This window comes from Enhydra lutris, unplaced genomic scaffold (assembly GCF_002288905.1).
Source record: "Enhydra lutris kenyoni isolate GAN:26980312 unplaced genomic scaffold, ASM228890v2 scaffoldscaffold100, whole genome shotgun sequence".
Taxonomy (NCBI): domain Eukaryota; kingdom Metazoa; phylum Chordata; class Mammalia; order Carnivora; family Mustelidae; genus Enhydra; species Enhydra lutris.
Window position 1 is genome coordinate 291,550 of NW_019154184.1, and position 24,780 is coordinate 316,329.

At 38.5% G+C, this 24,780-nt stretch overlaps 1 protein-coding gene across 1 annotated transcript; it reads left to right on the forward strand.

Moving 5' to 3' along the window:
• The first annotated feature begins 381 nt into the window (after nucleotides 1-381).
• LOC111139327 (hephaestin-like) lies at nucleotides 382-9,416 on the forward strand. Its single transcript, XM_022491592.1, has 7 exons — nucleotides 382-386; nucleotides 956-1,200; nucleotides 2,911-3,123; nucleotides 3,791-3,973; nucleotides 5,056-5,310; nucleotides 7,343-7,511; nucleotides 9,248-9,416. Exons 1-7 carry the CDS (start codon nucleotides 382-384, stop codon nucleotides 9,414-9,416), a joined length of 1,239 nt encoding a protein of 412 aa, XP_022347300.1.
• Nucleotides 9,417-24,780: the final 15,364 nt, after the last annotated feature.

Below are 24,780 nucleotides of genomic sequence, written 5' to 3' on the forward strand. Positions count from 1 at the left end.
GGTTTGATAACTATCTAACTGAATTTCTGAGACCAGACAAAATTTAAGTCTCCTACTCCTCTGCCATCTTGCTCCTCCCCCTCCCTATTCCCAATATTTTGAAATAATAGTTAACATCTATTAAGCTTTTACTATTTTTCAGGCACTGTCCTAAGTTCTTTATATATTTTAATTTTTTTAGTCATAATTATCAAGTGTCTGAACTTGGTATTATGATTATGTCCATTTTACAGATGGGGAAATTGTGCATAAAGTAGTTAAGTAACTGGTTCAAATTCCCACAGATTTGAAAGTTACAATATGGGCATTTAATCAAGTCATCCCAGCTCTAGCATTTGTGACCTTAACAACTATACTATAAGATCTCACATATATAGCAAGATGATGCAAGTTCAGGCCATATAGATTGGGATTTGATCACTTAGAAAGAGTCAGTCCATATTTGATTGTCTCCCCATTACTATATATTAGGTTGAACTGTGTGAAATTGCTTTTTTTGGAAGTTAAAAGTGGTCAAATATTAGCATTTTATGTTTTTTTTTTACAATATTTTGTTTATTTATTTGAGATAGAAAGACACACAGCGAGAGAGAGAGAGAGAGAGAGAGAGAACAAGCAGGGGGAGGAGCAGAGGGAGAGGGAAAAGCAGACTCCCCACTGAGCAGGGAGCCCAATGCAAGGGTCAATCTCAGGACCCTGGGATCACGACCCAAGCCAAAGGCAGACACTTAACCGACTAAGCCACCCAGGTGCCCCAATTTTATATGCCTTAATTTAATGCTTCCCATTGTCTAAAAGTTAGACTCTAACCTTCTGTGTTTTGATCAGTACAATCTCATTTTCTCTTGTTTTGCTTTAAACAAAAAATCGTCATTTGTGGTCAGCTTTTAAAAGAACTCTCCAGAGGTTTGAAGATGGTGGCAAAATTCTGAGTCTTTCTCTTCTTCCTTCCCAGAGTAGCTTCCAGCTTCCTAAAATCTGACAAGAACCGGATAGGGAGCAGTTACAAGAAAACCATTTACAAGGAATACAGAGATGGCTCATACATGGATGAAATGGTCCAGCCAGCTTGGTTGGGTTTTTTGGGACCAGTGTTGCAGGCTGAGGTGGGAGATGTCATCCTTATCCACCTGAAGAATTTTGCCTCTCGCCCCTACACCATACACCCCCATGGTGTTTTCTATGAAAAGGACTCAGAAGGTAAATCAGACCACCCTTTCTTTCTCCCGTTCACAATAGATACTGCATTTCTTTTACTAACATTTAAGAGAGAGGAGCTAGGAATGAAAATAGACTGTTTTCTCTTTATTGATCTGAGGTGGCAGGGACATTCCCAGAAAAACTGATAACTAATGTTATCACTTCTGCTGTCCATATGTTGTGATTCTGGACAAGCCACTTCCCCTCTCTGGGCCTCATATTTTTCATTAGGTATATGGAGATTCAATCTGCCTTTTATCACGAAGAGTTACTTGAATGACATTTCCATAAAATAATTGGCTCTTCTTTGGAAAGAAGAGAGTGTGCTGTGAATATAAAGGGACACTATTCCAGTATCATGCTCTTCTGAAAGGTCCATTTCTTTTTCTTAAGAGCAGTTTACTAATCTGTATCTCCCACCCAGTGGCCTATAATAATGACACAACAGTGAGTGACTAAAGTATAAAGGGAATCCAGGTTTTGACCGGCCCACTAATTCCTGTATAGCCTTGGACAAGTTACTTTTCCTGTTTTCTCCTCCATAAAAAGGGTAAGTGGACCAACTGATCATTAAGTTGGCTTCATTTTTTTTAATTTAAATTCTACTACAGTTAACGTACAGTGTTGTATTAGTTTCAGATATACAATACAGTGATTCAACAATTCCATACCTCAACTGGTGCTCATCACAAGTGCCCTCCTCAATTTTTATCACCTATTTCACCCATCTCCCTACCCACCTCCCCTCTGGTAATCATCAATTTGTTCCCTATAGCTAAGAGGTTTATAGCTATTTCTTGGTTTGTCTCTTTTTTCCCCTTTGCTCATTTGATTTATTTCTTAAATTCTACATGTAAGTGAAATTATATGGTATTTTTCTTTCTCTGACTGACTTATTTTGCTTAGCATAATACTCTCTAGCTCCACTCACGTCATTGCAAATGGCAAGATTTCATTCTTTTGCATGACTAAATAATATTCCATTGCATATATATACACCACACCCTTATCCGTTCATCAATGGATAGACACTTAGCTTGCTTCCATAATTTGGCTATTGTAAATAATGTTGTTATAAACATAGGGGTGTTTGTACCCTTCCTAATTAGTATTTTGTATTTTGGGGGGTAAATACCCAGTGGTGTAATTGCTGGATCATAGAGTAGTTCTATTTTTAATGTTAAGAGGAACTTAATTTGGCTTTAGATTACAGGGTGATGGATATTAAGGATGGCTCGTGTTGTGATGTGCACTGGGTATTATACATAACTAATGAATCATTGAACACTACATCAAAAACTAATGTGGCTAACTGAACATTATCTATATATAGATATCTATCTATCTAGATAGATAGATATCTATATATAATCTTTTAAAAAGATTGAAATTCTGTAATTGCTTTCTGTTTTCCAAAGTGAGTGCTTGAAGGGGGGGGAATTCTGTTTTCTTTCTCACTTCTGTGCCACTGGTTTTATACTAGGATACTACTGGATCAGGCTGTGAAGCACTTTCCATGGCCATGGCTCCTTTTCCAATGGTTGTTACCTTTCTACCCATTGTTGATGTGAGGTCTGGGATTCTTCAGCTGGATATTACCTCAGGTTGTGAGGAACACTGTCCCATATGTCAGCCCTCTCTTGGCTTCTATATATGCCAGGCTCCCTCTCACTCATCCTGAGACTGGGCATGTGCAATTTCATTTTCTAGGCTCTTTATACCCAGATGGCTCCTCTGGTCGGCTAAAAGCTGATGACTCTGTTCCTCCGGGAGGCAGCCACATTTACAACTGGACCATTCCAGAAGGCCATGCACCCACTGATGCTGACCCAGCATGCCTCACCTGGATCTACCATTCTCATGTAGATGCTCCACGAGACATTGCAACTGGCCTCATTGGACCCCTTATCACATGTAAAAGAGGTACAGGCCTCACAGGGATCTGTTGAGATGCAGTGTGGGATATCTACAGGAAACAGTGATGTAGCTGAATCACTTACATACTAAACAGCAACCTGAAGGGGTGTTAATTCAGTGCCCTTGTTTATTAGCAGGAATAAACCCTGCTAAATTTTTTCCACTATTTTCCCTATTTCATTACCTTTTAAACATTTTAATAGTTTCTCAATTTCATTTTAAAACCTTGAGGTAGTAATTATGGGAGTCAAATCACGGAAACAAAGTGTGTGATAGGAGTTTAAGTATGGTTAGGATCAAAAGTGTAGCCATCAGGATTGGGGGAGTACTGGGGGACTTCGTTGGACACATGGTATGTTTAAGTATTGTCAGACCTGGAAGACCTGGGTGTTGTAGGAGAATGGTTAGATTAAGTCCCTGGGTTGAAGATACAGGCAGGTATGGTGGGTGGGAATTATTATAGGTCCTATACATCCAATCTTCAAGTCCTAGGCTCAACTGAATTGTGTTTAACTGGGGAAATAGGAATTAGGGGCAGAAAGCCTTATCTGCTTTTCTGTTGACAAAAGACTCCTAAGGCCCCATCTTCCTATTTACTTTTATGAGTACCCCTTGAAGGTTGCTGGTACTAAGGAGAGAAGGTTCTCAAAAACACATTTCTTACTTACTCTAGGTACTCTAGATGAGAATTCCCCTCCACAGCGGAAGGATGTGGATAATGATTTCTTCCTGTTCTTCAGTGTGGTAGATGAGAACCTTAGCTGGCATATTGATGAGAACATTGTCACTTACTGCTCAGATCCTACCTCAGTAGACAAAGAAGATGCAGCCTTTCAGGAAAGCAATAGGATGCATGGTGAGCTGGGAGAGGGTGGCCACACCATGACAGTAAAGACTGATGGAAGGTTTACACTGGGCCTAGCATTTGGTGGGTACTTCCATATACTTCATGAGAACTAAAAGTAGTAGGTACCTCTTCCCTGTTTTTAGCCCTCACAGGAACTGAGAGTACTAGGTAACTTTTCCTTGTTTTTCCTATGAGGAAATTGAGGCTCCAGGGTTACAGAACAGAAAAAAAAAAAAAAAGTGCACAGTTAAAATTCCAACACTGATCTGTCCGACTGCAGACAGGTGCTCTTGCCATTAGGTATCTTGCCTAGGTTATTGATTTCAAAGTCATGTACTTTATTCCCAGTCTCTCAGGCTGAAGGTTGCTCCCTGATAAAGTTAGTATTTCTTTGTCCTATAAAGGTTGGGAGAATTACCCACTTTTGGGGGGGAAATTGTTGGCTGTAAGGAAGTTGTTTACTGCAATTAAATTTAAAACAAACTAAAGACACAAAAGCCCTGAGGCATGGGTAGATAACTGATTTTAGTAGTACAAACAAATTGATTTATTTTTGTTTAATTAAGAAAGAAATTTATGTCCCTTTGGTGCCAGAGATGGTCTCAAAGCCAGGCAATCCCAAAGGAAGGTGAAAACTCAGAGGGAAGATGTAAAGGATGGTTTCAACAGCTCCAATTTCTCTTGGGTTTTACACAAATTACCTTTGATAACCATGGTAATTAGCTAACTTGAAACTTCTCCCATGGAAATTTCAGAAGGAAATTGGCCTGGAAGGGAAGAATAACTTGCAAAACAAACCCCAGTCATTAGAAAGCTTCCTCATATTGCTGGGTTGGAATCTTGGTTCTACTACTTAACAGCTCTGTGGCCTTGGGAGAGAAGTAAATTCACTTCTCTGGGCCTTGGTTGTCTCACTCTTTGCTTGAGATCAATGATATCTGCCTATTTTACCAGGCTGTTTAGGAGATTTTAAATTAAATAAGGTATATAGTCAGTACAGTATGCTTTTTTAAAAATTCATCTGAATGGATGGCAGATGGCAAATCTCCCATCTCCTAACTCTGATATTTTCTTTGGATTTCCCTTTGCAGCAATCAATGGCTTTGTCTTTGGGAACTTACCAGATCTAAGCATGTGTTCACAGAAGCGTGTGGCATGGCACTTATTTGGCATGGGCAATGAAGTAGATGTTCACACAGCTTTCTTCCACGGGCAGATACTGACCATCCGGGGCCACCGCACTGATGTGGCTCACATCTTTCCAGCCACCTTTGTGACTGCTGAGATGGTGCCTCAGGAACCTGGCACATGGTTGATTAGTTGTCAAGTGAACAGTCACTTGCAAGGTGAGAGCCAACATATTTCACCCTTGAAGTATAGAAAGGAGATGGCATTAATGATCATCAGGAGCCAGAGCCATTAAGACAGGTCTCTTAGATGAGCCAGCTAGGCATAAAGGATGAAATATTAGATTGCAATTTGGGGACCTAGCCAGATTTTCCCCTGGATCAGCCATTAACTTGCAGGGTGACCTCAGGAACATTTCTCTGGGTTTTATCTCCCTCGTCTCTAACATAAGATGGTATAGAGATGGAGAAGCAGATTTTTAAATTGTTCTTTGCTCAGAATGCTTAGGAATTAAGACCTGGAGGTATTTGCTGCTAATTAAATGGAGGGAAGGAGAGACTGAAGAAGATGAAGCCTTCTTTGGGAGATCGTAGAGTCTTGTGGGCAAGTAGTGACACTCTAGTTGGGACCCAATAGTAATAGGGGTAGAAGGTTTGGTTTTGAGAGTGAAAATTGTTGAAGTAATGGCATAGTGCATCAAGGAGCCTCAGTGGAGAGGCGGAATATATGAGACAATGAAAAGAACACTAGGCAAGAGATTAGAAGGTTTGAGTTATTATCTCAGCTCTCTGAAAAACTCACTGTATGACTTTGTAAAAGTCCCTTCCCATGTATAAGCCTCATTTGCCACATCGGTAAAATGAGGGTTTTGGTCTAAATAATCACTAAGACCCTTGTTAGCTCTTAATTTCTAGAATTATTTGATATACAATAAATTAGGTAGGTGTCAGGAAAGTAATATGTATATATGAAAGTAGATTTGAGTAGAGGAGGTAAGGTAAGGAGGTAAGGAGTTATAGACTAGCAGGATAATGAGTCTGTGGTGGTAGGTTTGACCAACAGAGGCCACTTACCCATGCTCCATCATCCAGGGCTCTCCTTTGGTCCTAAAGATACCTGGGTAAGGGGGTATGAATGAATACGGATGGAGGTTAGGGATGCAGCACAATAGTGAAACAAATATGGGTCTTAGGGTTTGCCAGATAAGCCTGAATTCAAATCTTCATTCTACCAATGGTTTAATTAACTTTGGTAACTCATATAGCTTCTCTGAAAGAAGAAAATGTGCATTTAAATTTGCCATTAAAAAATAGGAGATTAAGCCTCAGTTTCACCACCGACTAGCCGTTTAAATTTGGGCAAGTTATTTAACTTCTCTGATCTTTTGCTTTCTTCATCTGCAAAAGGGGACATTAAAAGTCTGTTTCACATGATGGTTATGAAGATTGAAGGATATATGAAGCACCTGGCACAAGGCTTGGCATGTAGCACATATTTAACAAAAGAATGATCTTATTTTTTCCTCCTTTTTTAAACCTCAAATTTCTAATTTGCAACTTTCAAATTTCCTTGGGATGATGTGAGACTCAAATGTCTCCCATCAAATAGTATACTTGAATGACCTATATAAGTTGCCAAGAAAATATAAGGCAGTATCATCTATTATCCCTATGCCTTGAGGTACATTTTTCCACATTTGGAGGTACTATTTAGAATTCAAATTTTCCTGACATTCCCAAGTCTGAAGTTTCATCGCCGTGTATAGAAGATGTTCCATTATTTTGGGAGCTTCCCACTTTACATGTAACTTACTCCTTTTATTTTTTCTTACTCCCCCTTTTTAAAATGTGGTGCTTCCACCAGTCCAGTGTGATAGACATCCTTATTCTCTCATTTACAAAACAGGGGTTAAAGTTCAACTCTAGGAAGTGACTGGCCAAAAGTCCTACAGAAATTGATAACAATTAGACTGGAACTCAAGGGTTCTGAGTTCAAATGCTGATGTTGCTACAATGTAAGCCTTTTGCAGAAGCAGGAATGACGATCTGGTAAATGAGTCAGTTGTGGTTAGCAGGTAAAGGTACTTGAATTCCCACATAGCCTCCCTTTCTCTTAGCTAGGTTCTTGAGGAGTGAGAGAAAGTGGCCTAGTGAAATGTGGGAGGGAAAAACATTAGAATGAAAAAGGTGGGTCATCTGGCTACAAAACCTGTTGGGTGGAATGGAGCCAGCCATGCTGTTCCTCCTCCAGATGGCATGCAAGCACTCTACAAGGTCAAATCTTGCTCCACGACCCCTCCTATGAACCAACTCACAGGCAAAGTTCGGCAGTACTTCATTGAGGCCCATGAGATTCTATGGAACTATGGCCCAATGGGGCATGATGGGAGTACTGGGAAGAATTTGAGGGAACCGGGCAGGTAAGAGACAGTGAGCTTCCTCTCCCTCCCTTGGGCCCAGGCCAACACCTATTAATTACTACCTCTCAAATCTCTCACTTCACTTGGGGGTTGCGAACATTGTCTGCTTGGACTTGTATAACAACTGTTAGCCAAATTCTTGTGGTCCCCCGGAGAGTGTGCTCTTGAATTTCTGTAGGTTTATGTCATATCCTCAGCAAAGGGTTCAAGCACAGTTTGAGATAGCTTCTGCTATGATCCCAGGCTTCATTAAGAAAATAAGACCCAGGGGCGCCTGGGTGGCTCAGTGGGTTAAAGCCTCTGCCTTCGGCTCAGGTCATGATCCCAGGGTCCTGGGATCGAGCCCCGCATCGGGCTCTCTACTCAGCGGGGAGCCTGCTTCCTCCTCTCTCTCTGCCTGTCTCTCTACCTACTTGTGATCTCTATCTGTCAAATGAATAAATAAAAAAAAAAAAAAATCTTTAAAAAAAAAAAAAAAAGAAAATAAGACCCAAAAGAAACCAGAAGAGTTGAAATGGCATGTATCCAACTCTCCTTTATTTTACTCATTGTTTACCTCATTTCCCCTTCCTTTCTTTTCTATAATCTGAAGGAGGCATTTGAGTATAAGAGTATAAAAAGCATATAAAAAGGAGTATAAAAAGCATTCAGAGAAATACAGGAAGAGCAGGAGCAACCTGCCCTGTAGCCATTCCATTCTCATCCTTTTAGAGGAATTTCTCCAAATTTTCCTGCCTCATCCATTACTCAGATGTAGGCAAAATAAGGCAGAAGATTAGTTCCCTATTCAGATACTAGGTCTTAAGTTATACTGACTCACTGGGCTATCAATGATTTCAGGTCTTTTACAGAAGAGGTACTTAGTAAAAGACTAGGAGAATTTAGGGAGGAACATTCTAGGGAACCCATCATATTTATTCTTCCAGTAAGAAATAATAGGATGAATCTGAAGAAACCATAAGCAAATAAGGACTTGAGTCTCAGCATAGCTTCTAGAAATCTCCCAACTGTGCTTGCTAATTTAGCAGGCTTTCATTTTGAAATGAAGAATATATTTTTAAAGATTTTATTTATTTATTTGAGTGAGACAGAGAAAGAAAGCACAAGCAGGAGGAGGGACAGAGGGAGAGGGAGGAGCTGACCGCTTGCTGAGTGCAGAGCTAAACAGAAGACTCAATCCAAGGACCCTGAGATCATGACCTGAACTGAAGTCGGTTGCTTAATTGACTGACCCACCCAGGTGCCCTGAAATGAAGAAAATATATATATATATATATATATATATATATATATATATATTTTTTTTTTTTTTAATTAAGGCGAGAAAGGATCTTGAGTATCTGAAGACGATTAGGACAGATGTAAGGCTATTTAACTTCAGAGAGCAGAACTGGTCCCATTGTCTGAAATTTACAATAAAAGATTTTAGCCTACCATAAAAAAGAACTCCAACCATTAAAACTATCCAACAGTACGAGGGATTGCTTTCTCTGAAATTTTAAGTCCCTTGACTTTTGAAAAATTCGAGACTTGACAATTTCTCCACATCCTTGAGACTCTGTGTATTACTTATTAGTGGTGCCATCAAAGGAGATACCTTCATTGGGTGGAATTTAACCTGGAGGATCTCTGAGGTTCTTCCTAAATATCTATAACTTGATGATACTGAGGATGAGATGGGGATCTATTTGATACACAATTAAATCATGTAAAATTTGCTTTTTTATATATGCCAGTGGCTCAGATAAATTCTTCCAGAAGAGTTCCAGTCGGATTGGGGGCACTTACTGGAAAGTCCGATATGAAGCCTTCCAAGATGAGACATTCCAGGAAAAAGTGGAGCTGGAGGAAAATAAGCATCTTGGAATCCTGGGTGAGGAATCTTTAACTTATGAAATTCATTGACTGGAACCTGAGAACTGGAGAGGATTTAAAAACTGGAGCCTGGGGGTACCTCAGAGGTACACTTGAAACAGGCATCTCTCAAACTGAGTTCCAAGGGATAAGTGTTTGGTGGAAAAAAAAATGGCTGTGAGTCTGAATGTGTTTGCCAAATACTAGGTTAAATGTGGTCAAATAGTATTCTTTGCTGCAGTGCTTCTCAGAGACTTGTATTTATTTTTGTTCATCAAAAATATCCAAGATGGGAATAGAGTATGTAAAATTTATCATATTTAATCACTGAAACTTTAATTAGTGAACATCTTTTGGTAACACTGCTATACAGATTTCACTTTTAGAAGGGCTTCTTCAGGCGTATTTCTGAAAATCTATTTAATGCAGTAAGATTATCCAGATTCTTAGCAATATGAGGCCAGGAACAGATTGACATTATATGCAGACATGCTTGCTATGGTGAGGGATGCAGTACAAAGCTTAAAACCTGGTCTTGGATAAGGTTTCCAGCAGCACAGATTTGTGTAAAGCACAGTATTGAAAAGATAGAGCAAAGTTTGGTGTGGTTTAGCCACTTGGTAGAGCCAGGAAGTAAAATAGATTAGATGGAAGAAAATTTTGGTAATGGAAGTAATGTATTTGGCATGATCTGGGAACAAGTGTTTGACAGTTGATTCTAGGAGATCTGAACATGGACAATAGGCCTTACATCTGCCAGACAGAAAGATATAAAGGGCAGAAAACCACTTTGGGAAAGATGGCAGACAGTGACTATTAAGCTATCATTAGCTGGTTTACAGTATGAGTCTCAGTCTTTTTTATTCTTTTTTTTATTCTTTTTATTCTTCAATATTTTATTGGGGCAAAATACACATAACATAAAATTTACCATCTTAACCATTTTTAGTGTACACTCCAGTGGTATTAAATACCTTCATAATGTTGTGTAACTATCACCACCATCCATCTTTATAACTCTTTCCATCTTACAAAACTGAAACTATATACCTACCTCTATATCTACAATACCTTCTCATTCTTCCCTCCCCCTCACTCCTGGCAACAACCATTAAACTTTCTGTCTGTATGATTTTGACTACTCTAAGTATCTCATATAAGAGGAATCATACAATATTTGTCTTCCTGTGACAAGCTGATTTCACTTAGCATAATGTCTTCAAGTATCATCCCTATGTGCCCTCCATCATACCCACCTCCATACTCACCTAACCTCCCACTCCTGCCCCTCCCAAACCCTCAGATTGTTTTTCAAAGTCCACAGTCTCTCATTGTTCATCTTCCCCTCCAATTTCTCCTATCTCCCTTCTCCCCTCTATCCCCCCAAGTCCTTTATGTTATTCCTTATGCTCCACAAATAAACAAAACCATAGGATAATTGATTCTCTCTGCTTGACTTATTTCACTCAGTATAATCTCTTCCAGTCCCATCCATGTTGATACAAACGTTGGGTATTCATCCCTTCTGATGGAGGCATAATACTCCATAGTGTATATGGACCACATCTTCCTTATCCATTCATCCGTTGAAGGGCATTTTGGTTCCTTCCACAGTTTGGCAACTCTGGCCATTGCTGCTATGAACATTGGGGTACAGATGGTCCTTCTTTTCACTACATCTGCATTTTTGGGGTAAATACCCAGTAGTGCAATTGCAGGGTCATAGGTAAGTTCTATTCTTAATTTCTTAAGGAATCTTCACACTGTTTTCCAAAGTGGCTGCACCAACTTGCATTCCCACCAACAGTGGAAGAGGGTTCCCCTTTCTCCACATCCACTCCAACACACATTGTTTACTGTCTTGTCAATTCTGGCCATTCTAACTGGTGTAAGGTTGTATCTCCATGTGGTTTTGATTTGAATCTCCCTGATGGCCTGTGATGATGAACCTTTTTTCATGTGTCTGTTAGCCATTTGTATGTCTTCATTGGAGAAGTGTCTGTTCATGTCTTCTGCCCGTTTTTTGATATGATTATCTGTTTTGTGTGTGTTGAGTTTGAGGAGTTTTTTATAGATCCTGGACAGTAGCCCTTTGTATTGTCATTTGCAAATATCTTCTCCCATTCTGTGGGTTGCCTCTTTGTTTTGTTGACTGTTTCCCTTGCTGTGCAGAAGCTTTTGATCTTGATGAAATCCCCAAAATTTATTTTTCCTTTTGTTTCCTTTGCCTTTGGAGACATATCTGAAAGAAGTTGCTGTGGCCTATATCGAAGAGGTTACTGCCTATGTTCTCCTCTAGGATTCTGATGGATTTGTTCTGGAAGCTTTTCACCTCTCCTTCTATTTTCAATGACAACCTAGCTGGATATAGTATTCTTGACTCAACATTTTTCTTGTTTGGTGCTCTGAATATATCATGCCAGTCCTTTCTGCCCTGACAGGTGTCTGTGGATAGGTCTGCTGTCAATCTAATATTTCTACCTTTGTAGCTTACAGACCTCTATTCCTGAGGTACTTTCAGGATTTTCTCCTTGCTTTGAGACTTGTAAGCTTTACTATTTGATATGAAGTGTTGACCTATGTTTATTGATTTTGAGGGGGTTCTCTGTGCCTCCTGGATTTTGATGCTTATTTCCTTCCCCAAATTAGGGAAATTCTCGGTTATAATTTACTCCAATATTCCTTCTGCCCCCTCTCTCTTTCTTCTTCTTCTGGTATCCCAGTTATTCTACTACTGTTTTGTCTTTTGGTATCACTTATCACTCGAATTCTTCCTTCCTGATCCAGTAGTTATTTATCTCTCTTTTTCTCAGCTTCTTCATTCTCCAACATTTGGTCTTCTCTATCACTAATCCTCTTTTCTGCCTCTTTTATCCTAGCAGTAAGAGTTTCCATTTATTTTTATTTCACCTCAGTAATAGCTTTTTTAATTTCAACTTGGTTTGATTTTAGTTCTTTTATTTCTCCAGACCGGGATTCCCTCATATTCTCTATGTTTGTTTGTTTTTGTTTTTTCTTTTTCCCAGCCCAGCTAGCGTCTTTATAATCATCATTCTGAACTCTAGTTCTGACATCTTACTAGTGTCCATATTGATTAAGTTCCTTCACAATCAGTACTGCTATTTATTCTTTTTTTTTTTTTGAGGTAAGTTTTTCCACCTTGTTATTTTATCCAGAGAAGAATAGATGAATGAGAGAACAGAATACTAAAGAGCAACAGCAACCCCAGGAAGACACACCATTCCAGATATTAATTGCTTTTCTGTTCATAGAATTGCTGCTATTCTTTCCTTCTGTCTCCTTTTGAGTTTGTAGGTGCTCAGAATGTTTGGTAACTATATAGCTGAATTTCTGGTGATGCTAATGCTGCTAGACTGAGGACCACATTTTGAGAACAACTGCTCAATTCTAACGGACTCTTGTTTTAAAACTAACTCCTTGCCAGCTAACTTGAATGTGCAGACTGATCCTTGGGCTCCTGAATGCCTGGTCTTCAGGTATCTGTTTATGTCCCCAGACCAATGGTGTGTTTTCTTCAGCTTCCTGGTACTTTATCCAGGTAGAGTCTCCCTGAGGATATTCTCAACTCTTATTTGCCCATTCCCTTTGATCCAGACCCTTCATGTCTACCTTGGTGAGCCCCTCTTCCCCTTCATGATCAGTTAACATTTCTTGTTTTCTGGCTGCCTTCTTTGAGAAGCTCTATGGATGGCATCAGCTCCTACTTAACTTTCCTTTGCATTTTCATATGGCTTCCTTATTGTGGGTTTTGGGTCTGGACTATTCCAGTTTGAACCTTGACTCTGCTTCCTCTTGAAGTGTGTGATCTTAGGAAAGTCACTTGAATTCTCTGATCCTCAATATGTCATCTGTAAAATCATGTTGTGAAAATAAAATGAAAGAATGTATATAAAAGGCCTAGTACAGAACCTTTCATAAAGTAAGTGATCAATTAATACTAGTTTGTTTTTCTTTACTCCCTCTACTTTCCTTACACCTGCCTGTCCATTCCCCACTACTAAGAAGCTGGCAATAAGTAAGGATTGAACAATGCAGGAATAATGTCTTTCATTAGCATAAAATAACATGGTGAGTAAGAGAAGGGATGTCCATACAAAGTGATATATCACTTAAGAGAAGGGAGAAGTCATTTGTAAAGTGCGGGCATCAGGATAAGCTTCAGGAAGGTGATACCATCTTCCCTCCCATTCCCATTTTTCTAGCTAGAAACTTCAATGTCATCCAAGATTCCTGATTTCTCTCCCACTCTCCACACCCAATGCATTGGCAAATCCTGTCATATTTATATTATAAATATCTTTTTAAAAGATTTTATTTATTTGTTTGTTTGAGAGGGAGAGAGGAAGCATGAACAGGGTGAGGGGTAGAGGAAGAAGCAGACTCTCTGCTGAGGAGGGAGCCTGATGTGGTGCTTGATTCCAGGACTCCAGGATCATGACCTGATCCGAAGGCAGATACTTAACAAATGGAGTCCCCCAGACATCCCTAAATATCTCTTATTATTAGACAGAAAGAGCACAGGGAGTGAGAGGTAAAGGGAGGAGGAGAGATAGAATCTTAAGCAGGCTCCATATCCAGCACAGAACCTGATGCAGGGCTCAATTTCATGACACTGAGGTCATGAACCCAAGATCATGACCTGAGCCAAATCAAGAGTTAGATGTTTAACTGACTGAGCCACCCCTAAATATCTTTTGAATCCACCTACTTCTCTACTGCCCCACTGCCATAACCTTGGTTTGAGCCATGTTCATGTCTTAACTGGATCCCTGCAATAACCTCCTTATTGTCCTTTTTGCTTAATCCCTGCCTTGCACATTCTTCTCTTCAAATAACAGCCAAAACTACTTTTCCCAAGCTACAAAAGTGATTATACTTTCCCCTTACTTAACAACCTACAGCATTTTTTGCTGTATTGACTGAAATTGGAATAATATGGAGTTTAGCAGGGCCCCTAGGGAGGGATGACATTCAAACTGGTAAAATATGTGTGTGTATGTATATGTGAATGCACATATGGAAATATCTCTAAGATATACAATTAAGTACAATGCATGGTACAAAAGAAGGAGAATCTTGTGCTTGCACATTTTGGGGGGGGATCAAAGGGAAAGATAATCTTAAGCAGGCTCCAACCAGCATGGACCCTGTCTCAGAGCTCCATTTCATAACCTTGAGATCATGACCTGAGCTGAAGCCAAGACTCAGACACTTAAACAATTGAGCCAACCAGATGCCCCTTGAGTTTGCTTTATAGATACAGACATGCACACACACAAATCCACACACATCTATGTATATGTATATACTAACATAGTAAGGTAAGGAATTTTTATCTGGAAGTCATCAAAATATACACTTTAAATAGTGGTTTCCTTTAGGGAGAGTGACCTAGTTGGGGAGGAGGATGATTTGAATTTTACATGTTAAACTGCTTAAATTTTAAAACTTCATGGGAGCTACAGAACACTCATGAAAAAAATTAAAAAAGACACAAAAGATGGAAAGGCATTCCATCTCATGGATTAGAAGAATAAACAAAGTTAAAATATCTATACTGAAATAAGTCAAGCAGAGAGAGTCACATATCATATGGCTTCACTTATTTGTGGAGCTTAAGGAATAATGTGGAGGACATGGGGAGATGGAGAGGAGAAGTTAGTTGGGGGAAGTTGGAGGGGAAAATGAACCATGAGAGACTGTGGACTCTGAGAAACAAACTGAGGGTTGGGAGGGGAGGGAGGTGGGGGGTTGGGTGAGCCTGGTGATGGGCATTATGGAGGACACGTAATACATGGATCACTGGGTTTGGTGCATAAACAATGAATTCTGGAACACTGAAAATAAATAAATAAATAAATAAATAAATAAATAAATAAATAAAAATGTCTATACTTCCCAGAGCAATCTATACTTTCAATTAATTCCCAATCAAAATTCCACAGTCATTTTTCAAAGTGCTGGAAGAAACAATCATAAAATTTGTGCAGTATCAGAAAAGACCCTGAATTGCTAAAGAAATTTTAAAAAGGAAAAACAAAACTGGGGACATCACATTGCCTGATTTCAAGCTTTACTACAAAGCTGTGATCACCAAGACAGCATGATACTGGCACAAAGACACATATACCAGTGGAACAGAGTAGAGAGCCCAGATATGGACCCCCAACTCTATGGTCAAATAATCTTCGAGAAAGCAGGAAAAAATATCCAGTGGAAAAAAGACAGTCTCTTCAATAAATGGTGCTGGGAACAGCTATGTATAGAAGAATGAAACTTGACCATTCTCTTACACCATACATGAAGATAAACTCGAAATGAATAAAAGACCTCAACATGAGGAAGGAATCTATCAAAATCCTAGAGGCGAACATAGGTAGTAACCTCTTCAACACCAGCCCCAGAAATTTCTTTCAAGACACATCGCCAAAGGTAAAGGAAACAAAACCGAAAATGAACTTTTGGGACTTTGTCAAGAGTAAAACCTTCTGCACAGCAAAGGAAACAGTCAGCAAAACAAAGAAGCAACCACGGAGTGGGAGAAGATATTTGCAAAGGACACTACAGACAAAGGGCTGATATCCAAAATCTATAAAGAACTCCTCAAACTCACCACTCAAAAAAACAGATAATCACACCAAATAATGGGCAGAAGACATGAACATACACTTCTCCAAAGAAGACATATAAATGGCTAACAGCCACTTGAAAAGATGTTCATCATCATTAGCCATCAGGGAGTTTCAAATCAAAACCACATTGAGATACCACCTTATACCAGTTAAAATGGCCAAAATTAACAAGACAAGAAACAACAAGTCCTGGAGAGAATGTGGAGAAGGGGGAACCCTCTTACACTGTTGGTGGGAATGGCAGTTGGTGCAGCCACTTCAGAAAAACAGTGTGGAGATTCCTTAAGAAATTAAAAATAGAGCTACCCTGAGACCCTGCAATTCCACTATTGGGTATTTACCCCCAAAATACAGATGTAGTGAAAAGAAGGGCCACCTGTACCCCAATGTTCATAGCAGCAATGGCCATAATCACCAAACTGTGGAAAAAGCCAAGATGCCCTTCAACAGACGAATGAATAAGGAAAATATGGTTCATATATATAATGGAATATTACATAGTTATCAGAAAGGACGAATACCCAACTTTTGTATCAACATGGACTGGACTGGAGGCGATTATGCTGAATGAAATAAGTCAAGCAGAGAAAATCAATTATCATATTGTTTCACTTATTGTGGAGCCTAAGGAATAACATGGAGGGCATAGAAGAAGAAAAGGAAAAGTGAATTGGGGTAAATCATAGGGGGAGATGAACCTTGAGAAACTGTGGACTCTGAGAAACAAACTGAGGGTTTTGGAATGGAGGGGTTGGGGGATGGGTGAGCCTGGTGGTGGCTATTAAGGAGAGCATGTATTGCATGAAACACTGGGTAGGGTGCATAAGCAATGAATCTTGGAACACTGAAAAATAAAATAAAATTTAAAAAATAATAAACAAAAGACAGAAAGTACTATATTTATATACCATACAATTGTGCTATAAAAAACTGAGAATCTAAATTTCCAACAGGGAAATAGTTAAGTATTAAGTATAAAATATAATACATAATCTTGAAGTTATAATTTCAAAGTTATTTTTGTGGCTTTTTATGAAGTGAATAAAATAAAATGGGATTGATCTACTTGGATACTGTAGCTTTATAAAAAAATTACACATTTGGACAAAGACTAAAAGGGAACAAGGTAAAAATAGAAAACAGAAAATGCATAAAAAAGAAAACTTCATACATTAATCTTTAAAAAGTTTTCTAGAAAATGAATATAAACTCACTTTTGTTTCTTTCTTTGTATTTCTAGGCATGAGAGAGAAAGTTACAACTGGAGCACTGGGTATGTTGCATAAACAATGGATTCTGGAAAACTAAAGAGAAATTAAAAAAACAAAAATTAAAAAAGAAAATTAATGACTTCATTTTCTTTTTTTAATATTTTTTATTTAAATTCAATTGATTAACATATAATGTAATATTGATTTCAGAGGTACAGGCCTGTGATTCTTCAGTCTTATATAATACCCAGTGTTCATTACATCACACGCCGTCCTTAATGTCCATCACTGTTACACCTTCCCTCCACCCTTCTTCCCTCCAGCAACCCTAGGTTTTTTTCGTATGATTAAGAGTCTCTTATGGTTTGTCTCCCTCTCTGGTTTTATCTTGTTTATTTTTTTTTCCTCTCTTACCCTATGATCCTCTGTTTTTGTTTTGTTTGTTTGTTTGTGTTTGTTTGTTTGTTTGTTACACTAGGATTAAGGTCAAACTCTTTGACATGACCTATATGGCCATTTGTGATCTGCTCCCTCCTAATCTTTGTAACCTCACCATTTTGGCCTTCTTCATCTCATATGCTATGTTCCACCCAAGCCAAAGTTCTGTCAATTTTGCATTTTTCCAAAGTGTTATGTTCTTTCTCTTACCTCTAGGTCTTATGTGTTGTTCTATTTGACTCAATCTTGCTTCACCTTATTCATTCTCCCACTTATTTTTTGGGTCTCAGTTTAGAATTTCCTTCTTCAAGAAGTCTTCCTTTACTTCCTGTGTCTCTATATCAGATGTTCCTGCCATATGCTCCTAATGCACGTTGTATATTTAACCACAGGTTATGCAAATTTTTTCTTTAACTGCCAGTCTTTAAAGCTTATAGTGGAAGCCTTGTGAGGTCAGGGATTTCTTTCAGGCTTCCCACTGTAGACTCAGAGCCTAGTAAAGCATTTGATACAGACTGGTGTTCGATAAACTACATAAGTGAAAGTATGATGAACAAAAAGTAATAATAAAATAGCCTTTGACCTGGGCTTCATAGTTCGCAAAATTCTCCTAGAAAATTTTTGCATTTGTAAGCTTCATGTTTAAGATGACTTAGGTGGTACTTTTCCAGCTTTGAGGTTGAATTAGATATGACTGATGCTTCATTGTTTAGTCAACAAGTTTGTTCTCAAAATACCTGTTACATGTCACTGTCAGTCCCTCTGCTATTCTAATGCACCCACTGTAATGGTTCCAACTTTGTTCTTCTAAGTATCTGACCCCATTCTCCTGAGGTATCTTGAGTTCTACTATTTATCAAAAAGAGGCATCAGAAGACATGAAGTGTGCTTGGTTCTAGATTAGGTTACCTCACAGTGCTCTTAAAAGAGTTGCATTAACCTGTTTTATATTTTGGATTAAGCAACCATGTAGCCTCCCATTCAAAGAAAGAATTCTTTTAAGAATCATTTATTTATTTATTTGGAAGAACAAGAAAGAGGAGGGTTGGGGGAGATCAGGGGCATGAGAAGGAGAGTCTTAAGCAGACTCCACACAGAGTACAAAGTCTGAATCAAGAATGATCTCACCATCCTGAGATAACAACCTGAGTTGAAACCAAGAGTTAGATACTTAACTGACTGTGCCATGATGGCACCACTCAAAGAAAGAATTCTTAGTAAGATAAATCTGAAACTCTTTATATAACATTATTTCCAAATGACTACACAAACTCTGCTTGGATTCCTCCAATAATTGAAAGCTTATAATCTTTTAAGGCAACTCATTCAACTTCTGGATTATTTTTCCTTATACGAAATAGCCAAACATATTTCTTCTTTTACCTTCTATTCATTGGTTCCCTTTTCTATTGAATTTAGGACTCCTGAGCAGTGCCACCTCACCATTTGTTAACCACAAAATATCGGTTCTCTTGTGGACAATGTTTATCCTCCTGGGCACCTACAATGAAGTGCTGGCTCCCAAGTACCATCTGGTCTCTGTTCTTATGCCAGAACTTTCTTCAAACTGTGGTAAAAGATTCCAGGATGCCATCTGCCTCTCCTAAACTTTCTAGCTCATTGCTTGTCCTTCCTTCTTTGGCCTCTGTCTTCCCACTTGTCTTAAGATTCCAGCTTCTGGATTAGAGCCTACGAGCATACAGAAAGTATGTGCAGGGGTCTGAAAATAACCTATAGACCCTCTTAATTTGCATGAGTGATTTATGGCAACTTAACCATTTGGAAAAAAAATTGTGCAGTTTCAAAATCATGATTTCTATTTGCATGCAGAAAACACAGGAGTTATAACAATGCAACTGCTTCAGGAAAGATGAACACAATCAAAACTTAGGGTATAGACCAGCCCAGATTGGAACTTTTCAGCTTTACTTTCCAAATCAATTGATCTTCATCTCTGGCAATCTGTTATTCTGTTACAGTGGAAAAGAAACTTGTTTGGGGGTATGAGGTAGGCAGAATAATTCCTTCCAATCAAAAGAACTTGAAAATAAATTAAGTTGCATGACAAAGAGGAATTAAGGTTATAGATGGAATTAAGGGTGATAATCAGACACTATTTATTTATTTATTTATTTAGAGAGGGAGAATGGCAGAGTGAATGAGTGGGGAAGAGAGGAAGAAGCAGGCTCTCTGGGGAGAAAAGGAAAATGGCAGCAGAGTAGGGGACCTTATTTCAACCACTCCACCGAATTTAGCTAGATATCTACTAAACCATAATGAACACCCACAAAATCAGTCTGAAATGTATCAATATATATCTGGGTAGGGAAAAAAGATAGAGGAGTAGAGGCCCATATCTCAACTGGTCTCCTGAATTGAGCTGGTTATCTACCAGGCCATTCTGAACACACATGATATCAGCCCAATATATAAGAAGATATATCTGGATCTCTAGAAACAGGATATCACTGATGGCTGGTCTCAAGGTATGAAGCAAGGAGCCATGATTCTGTGGGCAAATATCAGAACATAAATGGAAGGAGGAGGGTGCTTCCATAAGCACTGGTGTCAGGAAAGTGAAATAATAGGAATGCCAAAACGTCCCATGCTGGGAACTGGCACAGACTGGTAGCAATGGGGAATAAACTTTACTCCGTTCCCCTGACAGGATCCAGGAGCTGTGGGTATGTGTGCATGGCCCAGGGACAGATTCAAGTATTAGAAGCATAAAGGGTCGAGATGCGTCCAGCCCTGGGAGTGAGGTCTGGAAGTGCTGCTGTGAGGTGCACAAACCAGAATGGTGTGGCTTTTAGCAGCTTGGACAGATATGGAGACCGTGTGGTCTAGAGGGCTCACTGAAGAACAGAGTGTGATTTCTTTGTTCTGACACAGAAGTTAGGATATGGTCATTTCTGTTCTGACTCTCAGAAGAGACAAGGAAAGTGGCCAGGGAACACCACCAGAGAACAAATCCTCAGCAAACCTGTTTTCACTGAGCCCATCCTCCCCCCAAAACAGGATGCAGGGTAACTCTGTCCAAACAGGGTGGCCTAAGAAACAGCACAGAAGACCCCTCCACCAGAAGACAGGCTGGAAGAGTAAGAGGACAATAATACTGGTGTCTCCATAAATTAGGTGCATCTGGCTTGGATTATGGTTGATATTTTGGACTATGTACATTCCCTCAGTCACCTCTTAAAAGAATGACTAGGGGGAGGAAATCCCAAAAAATAAAAGAAGAAGAGACAATGGCTTCAGCCACAGATATAATGGATATGGTTATAAACAAAATGTCAGAGATATTCTTCATGATAACAATCATAAAGTCAAGAGCTAAGCTTGAGAAAAAAAACTAGTGACAATATAAAACCTCTAAAGGAATAAATGAAATCTAATCAGAACAAACCTAAAAATGCTATGAATGAGATACAGTCTAAACTAGACAATTTAACAGCCAAGGTAAACGAGGAAGAAGAATGATTTAGTGATACAGAAGATAAATTGATGGAAAAGATGGATTAGGATAAACAGCTAGAAGCCCATGAGAACAGACATAGATAAATCAGTGATGCCATGAAAAGCTTCAATGTCCGAATTATTGGGATCCATGAAGGGGTGGAGAGAGAGAGAGAGAGAGGACTAGAAGGTATATTTGAGAAAACCATAGCTGAGAACTCTCCTAATCTGGGGAAGAAACAAGCATTTTTGTCCAAGATACTGGGAGGACCACTCCCAAAATCAATAAAATAGACCAGCATCCCTGCATTTAATAGTGAAACTTACAAATCTTAGAGTCAAGAAAGCTATCCTGAGAGCAGCTAGGGAGAAGAGATATATTATATGTGGAGAAAAGAACACCCAAATAACATCAGACCTATACACAGAGACCTAACAAGCCAGAAAGGTCTGGCAAGACATACTCAAGATTCTAAAGGAGAAGAACATGAAGAAAAGAATACTTTGTCAATCAAGGCTGTCATTCAGAAAGGACAGAGACAAATAACTTCCAAGACCAGAAAAAACTGAAATAATATGTGACCACCAAGCCAGCCCTTCAAGAAATATTAAAAGGTATTGTATAAAAGAAGAAAGACCCTAAGAGTAATATAGACCAGAAATTTACAGAGACATTTATAGAGACAGTGACTATACAGGCAATATGATGGCAATAAATTAATAAATTTCAATATTTGCTCTCAATGTGAATGGGCTGAATGCTCCCACCAAAAGACATAGGTTTCAGACTGCATAAAAAAGCAGGACAAGAGAGTCATTTTGAACCTAAAGACACTTCCAGATTGAAAGTGTGGGGAGAATCATTTATCATGCCAAAGGACCTCAAAAGAAAGCTGGGATAGCAATTCTCATATCAGACAAATTAGATTTTAAACTAAAGACTGTTAAGAGATGTAGAGGGACATTTTATTATACTTAAAGGTTCTATCCAACAAGAACATCTAACAATTGTAAATTATAAATCCCCCAAAAGGAGAGCAGATAACTACATTAGCCAACTGGTAATCAAAATAAAGAAACATATTGATAGTAATACATTAATAGCAGGAGAGCACAACCCTCTACTCTTAAAAATACACAGGTCATCTAAGCAGAAGATCATCAAAGAAACAAGAGCTTTGAATGGCACATTGGACCAGATAGACCTCATGGACATATACAGAACATCCCACCCTAAAAGAACAGATACTCATTCTTCTCAAATGCACATGGAACTTTCTCTGGAATAGACCACATACTGGGTCACAAATCAGGTCTCCACTGATACCAAAAGATTGAGATTATTCCCTGCATATTCTCAGACCACAGCAATTTGAAACTGGAACTCAGTCACAAGAAAAAAAAAAAAAAAAGGAAGGAATTCAAACACATGGAAGTTAAAAAACATCCTGCTAAAGAATGATTGGATCAACCAGGAAATGAAAGAAGAACTTAAACTTTTCATGGAAACTATGAGAACAAAAACACATCAGTCCAAAACCTATGGGATTCTGCAAAGGCAGTCCTAAGGGGGAAATACATAGCCATTAAAACTGACTTTAAAAAGTAGAGAAATGCCAAATGCACAAGGTAACCTTCCTCCTAAAGGAGCTGAAGAAAAAACAGCAAATAAAACCAATATTACACGGGAGAAGAGAATTAATAATAATGATTAGAGCCAAGATCAATGAAATAGAAACCAGAAAAACGGTAGAACAGATCAACAAAAGTAGAAGCTGATTCTTTGAAAGAATTAATAAAATCAATGAACCTCTGACCAGAGTTTTCCAAAAGAAAAGAGAAAGGACTCAAATTGATAAAATCATGATTGAAAGGGGAGAGATCATGACTAACACCAAGGAAATAGAAAAAAAAAAGAAATTATCTCCAACTATATGTCAACAAATTAAGCAATCTGGAAGAAATGGATGCCTTCCTGGAAACTTATAAACTACCAAGACCGAAACGGGAAGAAATAGAGAGTCTGAACAGACAATAAACCAATAATGAAATAAAAGCAGTAATCAAAAACCTCCCAAAAATAAGAGTTGTGAGACAGATGGCTCCCCATCTGAATTCTGCCAAACATTTAAAGAAGAAATCACGTCTTCTGCCCATTTTTTGACTTGATTATTTGTTTTTTGAGTGTTGAGTTTGAGAAGTTTTTTTTATAGATCTCAGAGTGGAAGATGAACCATGAGAGATGACTGACTCCAGGAAAAAAAAAATTGAGGGTTTTAGAAGGGAGGGGAGTGGAAGAATAGGTGATCCTGGTGATGGCTATTAAGGAGGTCATGGATTGCATGGAGCACTGGGTGTTATATGCAAACAATGAACCATGGAACACCATATCAAAAAGTAATGAGGTACTATATGGTGACTAACATAACATAATAAAAAATAATAAATAAAAAAGAAATCATACCTATTGTTCTGAAGCTGTTTAAAAAAATAGAAACAGCAGGAAAACTTCCAAATTCATTCTATGAGGCCAGCATTACCCTGACCTCAAAAAAAGACAAAGATCCCATAAAGAGGAGAATTACAGACCAATATCCCTGATGAACAAGGATGCCAAAAAACTCAACAGGATCCTAGCTAATAGGATCCAACAGTACATTAAAAGGATTATCCATCACAACAAGGTGGGGTTTATTCCTGGGATACAGGGGTGGCTCAACATTCACAAAACCATCAATGTGGTAAGGCACATTGATAAAAGAGAATACAAGAACCATATGATCCTCTCAATTGATGCAGAAAATGTATTTGACAAAATAACACTTCCTTTCCGGATTAAAACTTCTCAAAGTATAGAGAAATAGGGAGCATTCTTCAATATCAGAAAAACCATCTATGAAAAGCCTACAAGAAATATCATTATCAATAGGAGAAAAGTTCAGAGCTTTTCCTATAAGGTCAAGAGCATGACAAGGAGGTCCAATCTCACCATTATTGTTCAACATAGTACTAGAAGTCCTAGCCTCAGCAATCACACAACAAAAATAAGTAAGAGATATTCAAATTGGCAAAAAAGAAGTCAAACTATCTCTCTTCACAGATGACATGATATTTTATGTGGAAAACCCAAAACACTCTACCCCCACAAGTTACTAGAACTAACATAACATTTCAGCAATATGACAAGAAGCAAAATCAACACACAGAAATAAACTGCTTTTCTATAGACTCACAATGTAACTGTGGAAAGAGAAATTAGGGAATCAATTCCATTTATAATAGCACCAAAAACCATAAGATAATTTGGAATAAACCTAGCCAAAGAGGTAAAGGATCTATACTCTAAAAACTACAGAACATGTATGAAAGAAATAGAGGAAGATACAAAGAGATGGAAAAATATTCAATTATCAGGGATTGGAGGAAAAAACATTGTTAAATTGTCTATTCTGCCCAGAGCAATCTGTACATTCAATACCATCCCAATCAAAATACCAATGGCATTTCTCAAAGGCTGGAACAAAAATCCTAACATTTCTATGGAATCTGAAAAGAACCAAATCACCAAGGAAATGCTGAAAAATAAAAACAAAGCTGGGGGTATCGTGTTGCCTGATATCAAGCTATGTTACAAAGCTGTGATCACCAAAAGAGCAT

Bases quoted from the DNA above. Each gene is read 5' to 3' on its own strand.
- LOC111139327 (XM_022491592.1), top strand. The intron at 1,201-2,910 runs GTAAATCAGACC...TTCATTTTCTAG, and splicing joins CTATGAAAAGGACTCAGAAG to GCTCTTTATACCCAGATGGC. The intron at 3,974-5,055 runs GTGAGCTGGGAG...TTCCCTTTGCAG, and splicing joins GGAAAGCAATAGGATGCATG to CAATCAATGGCTTTGTCTTT.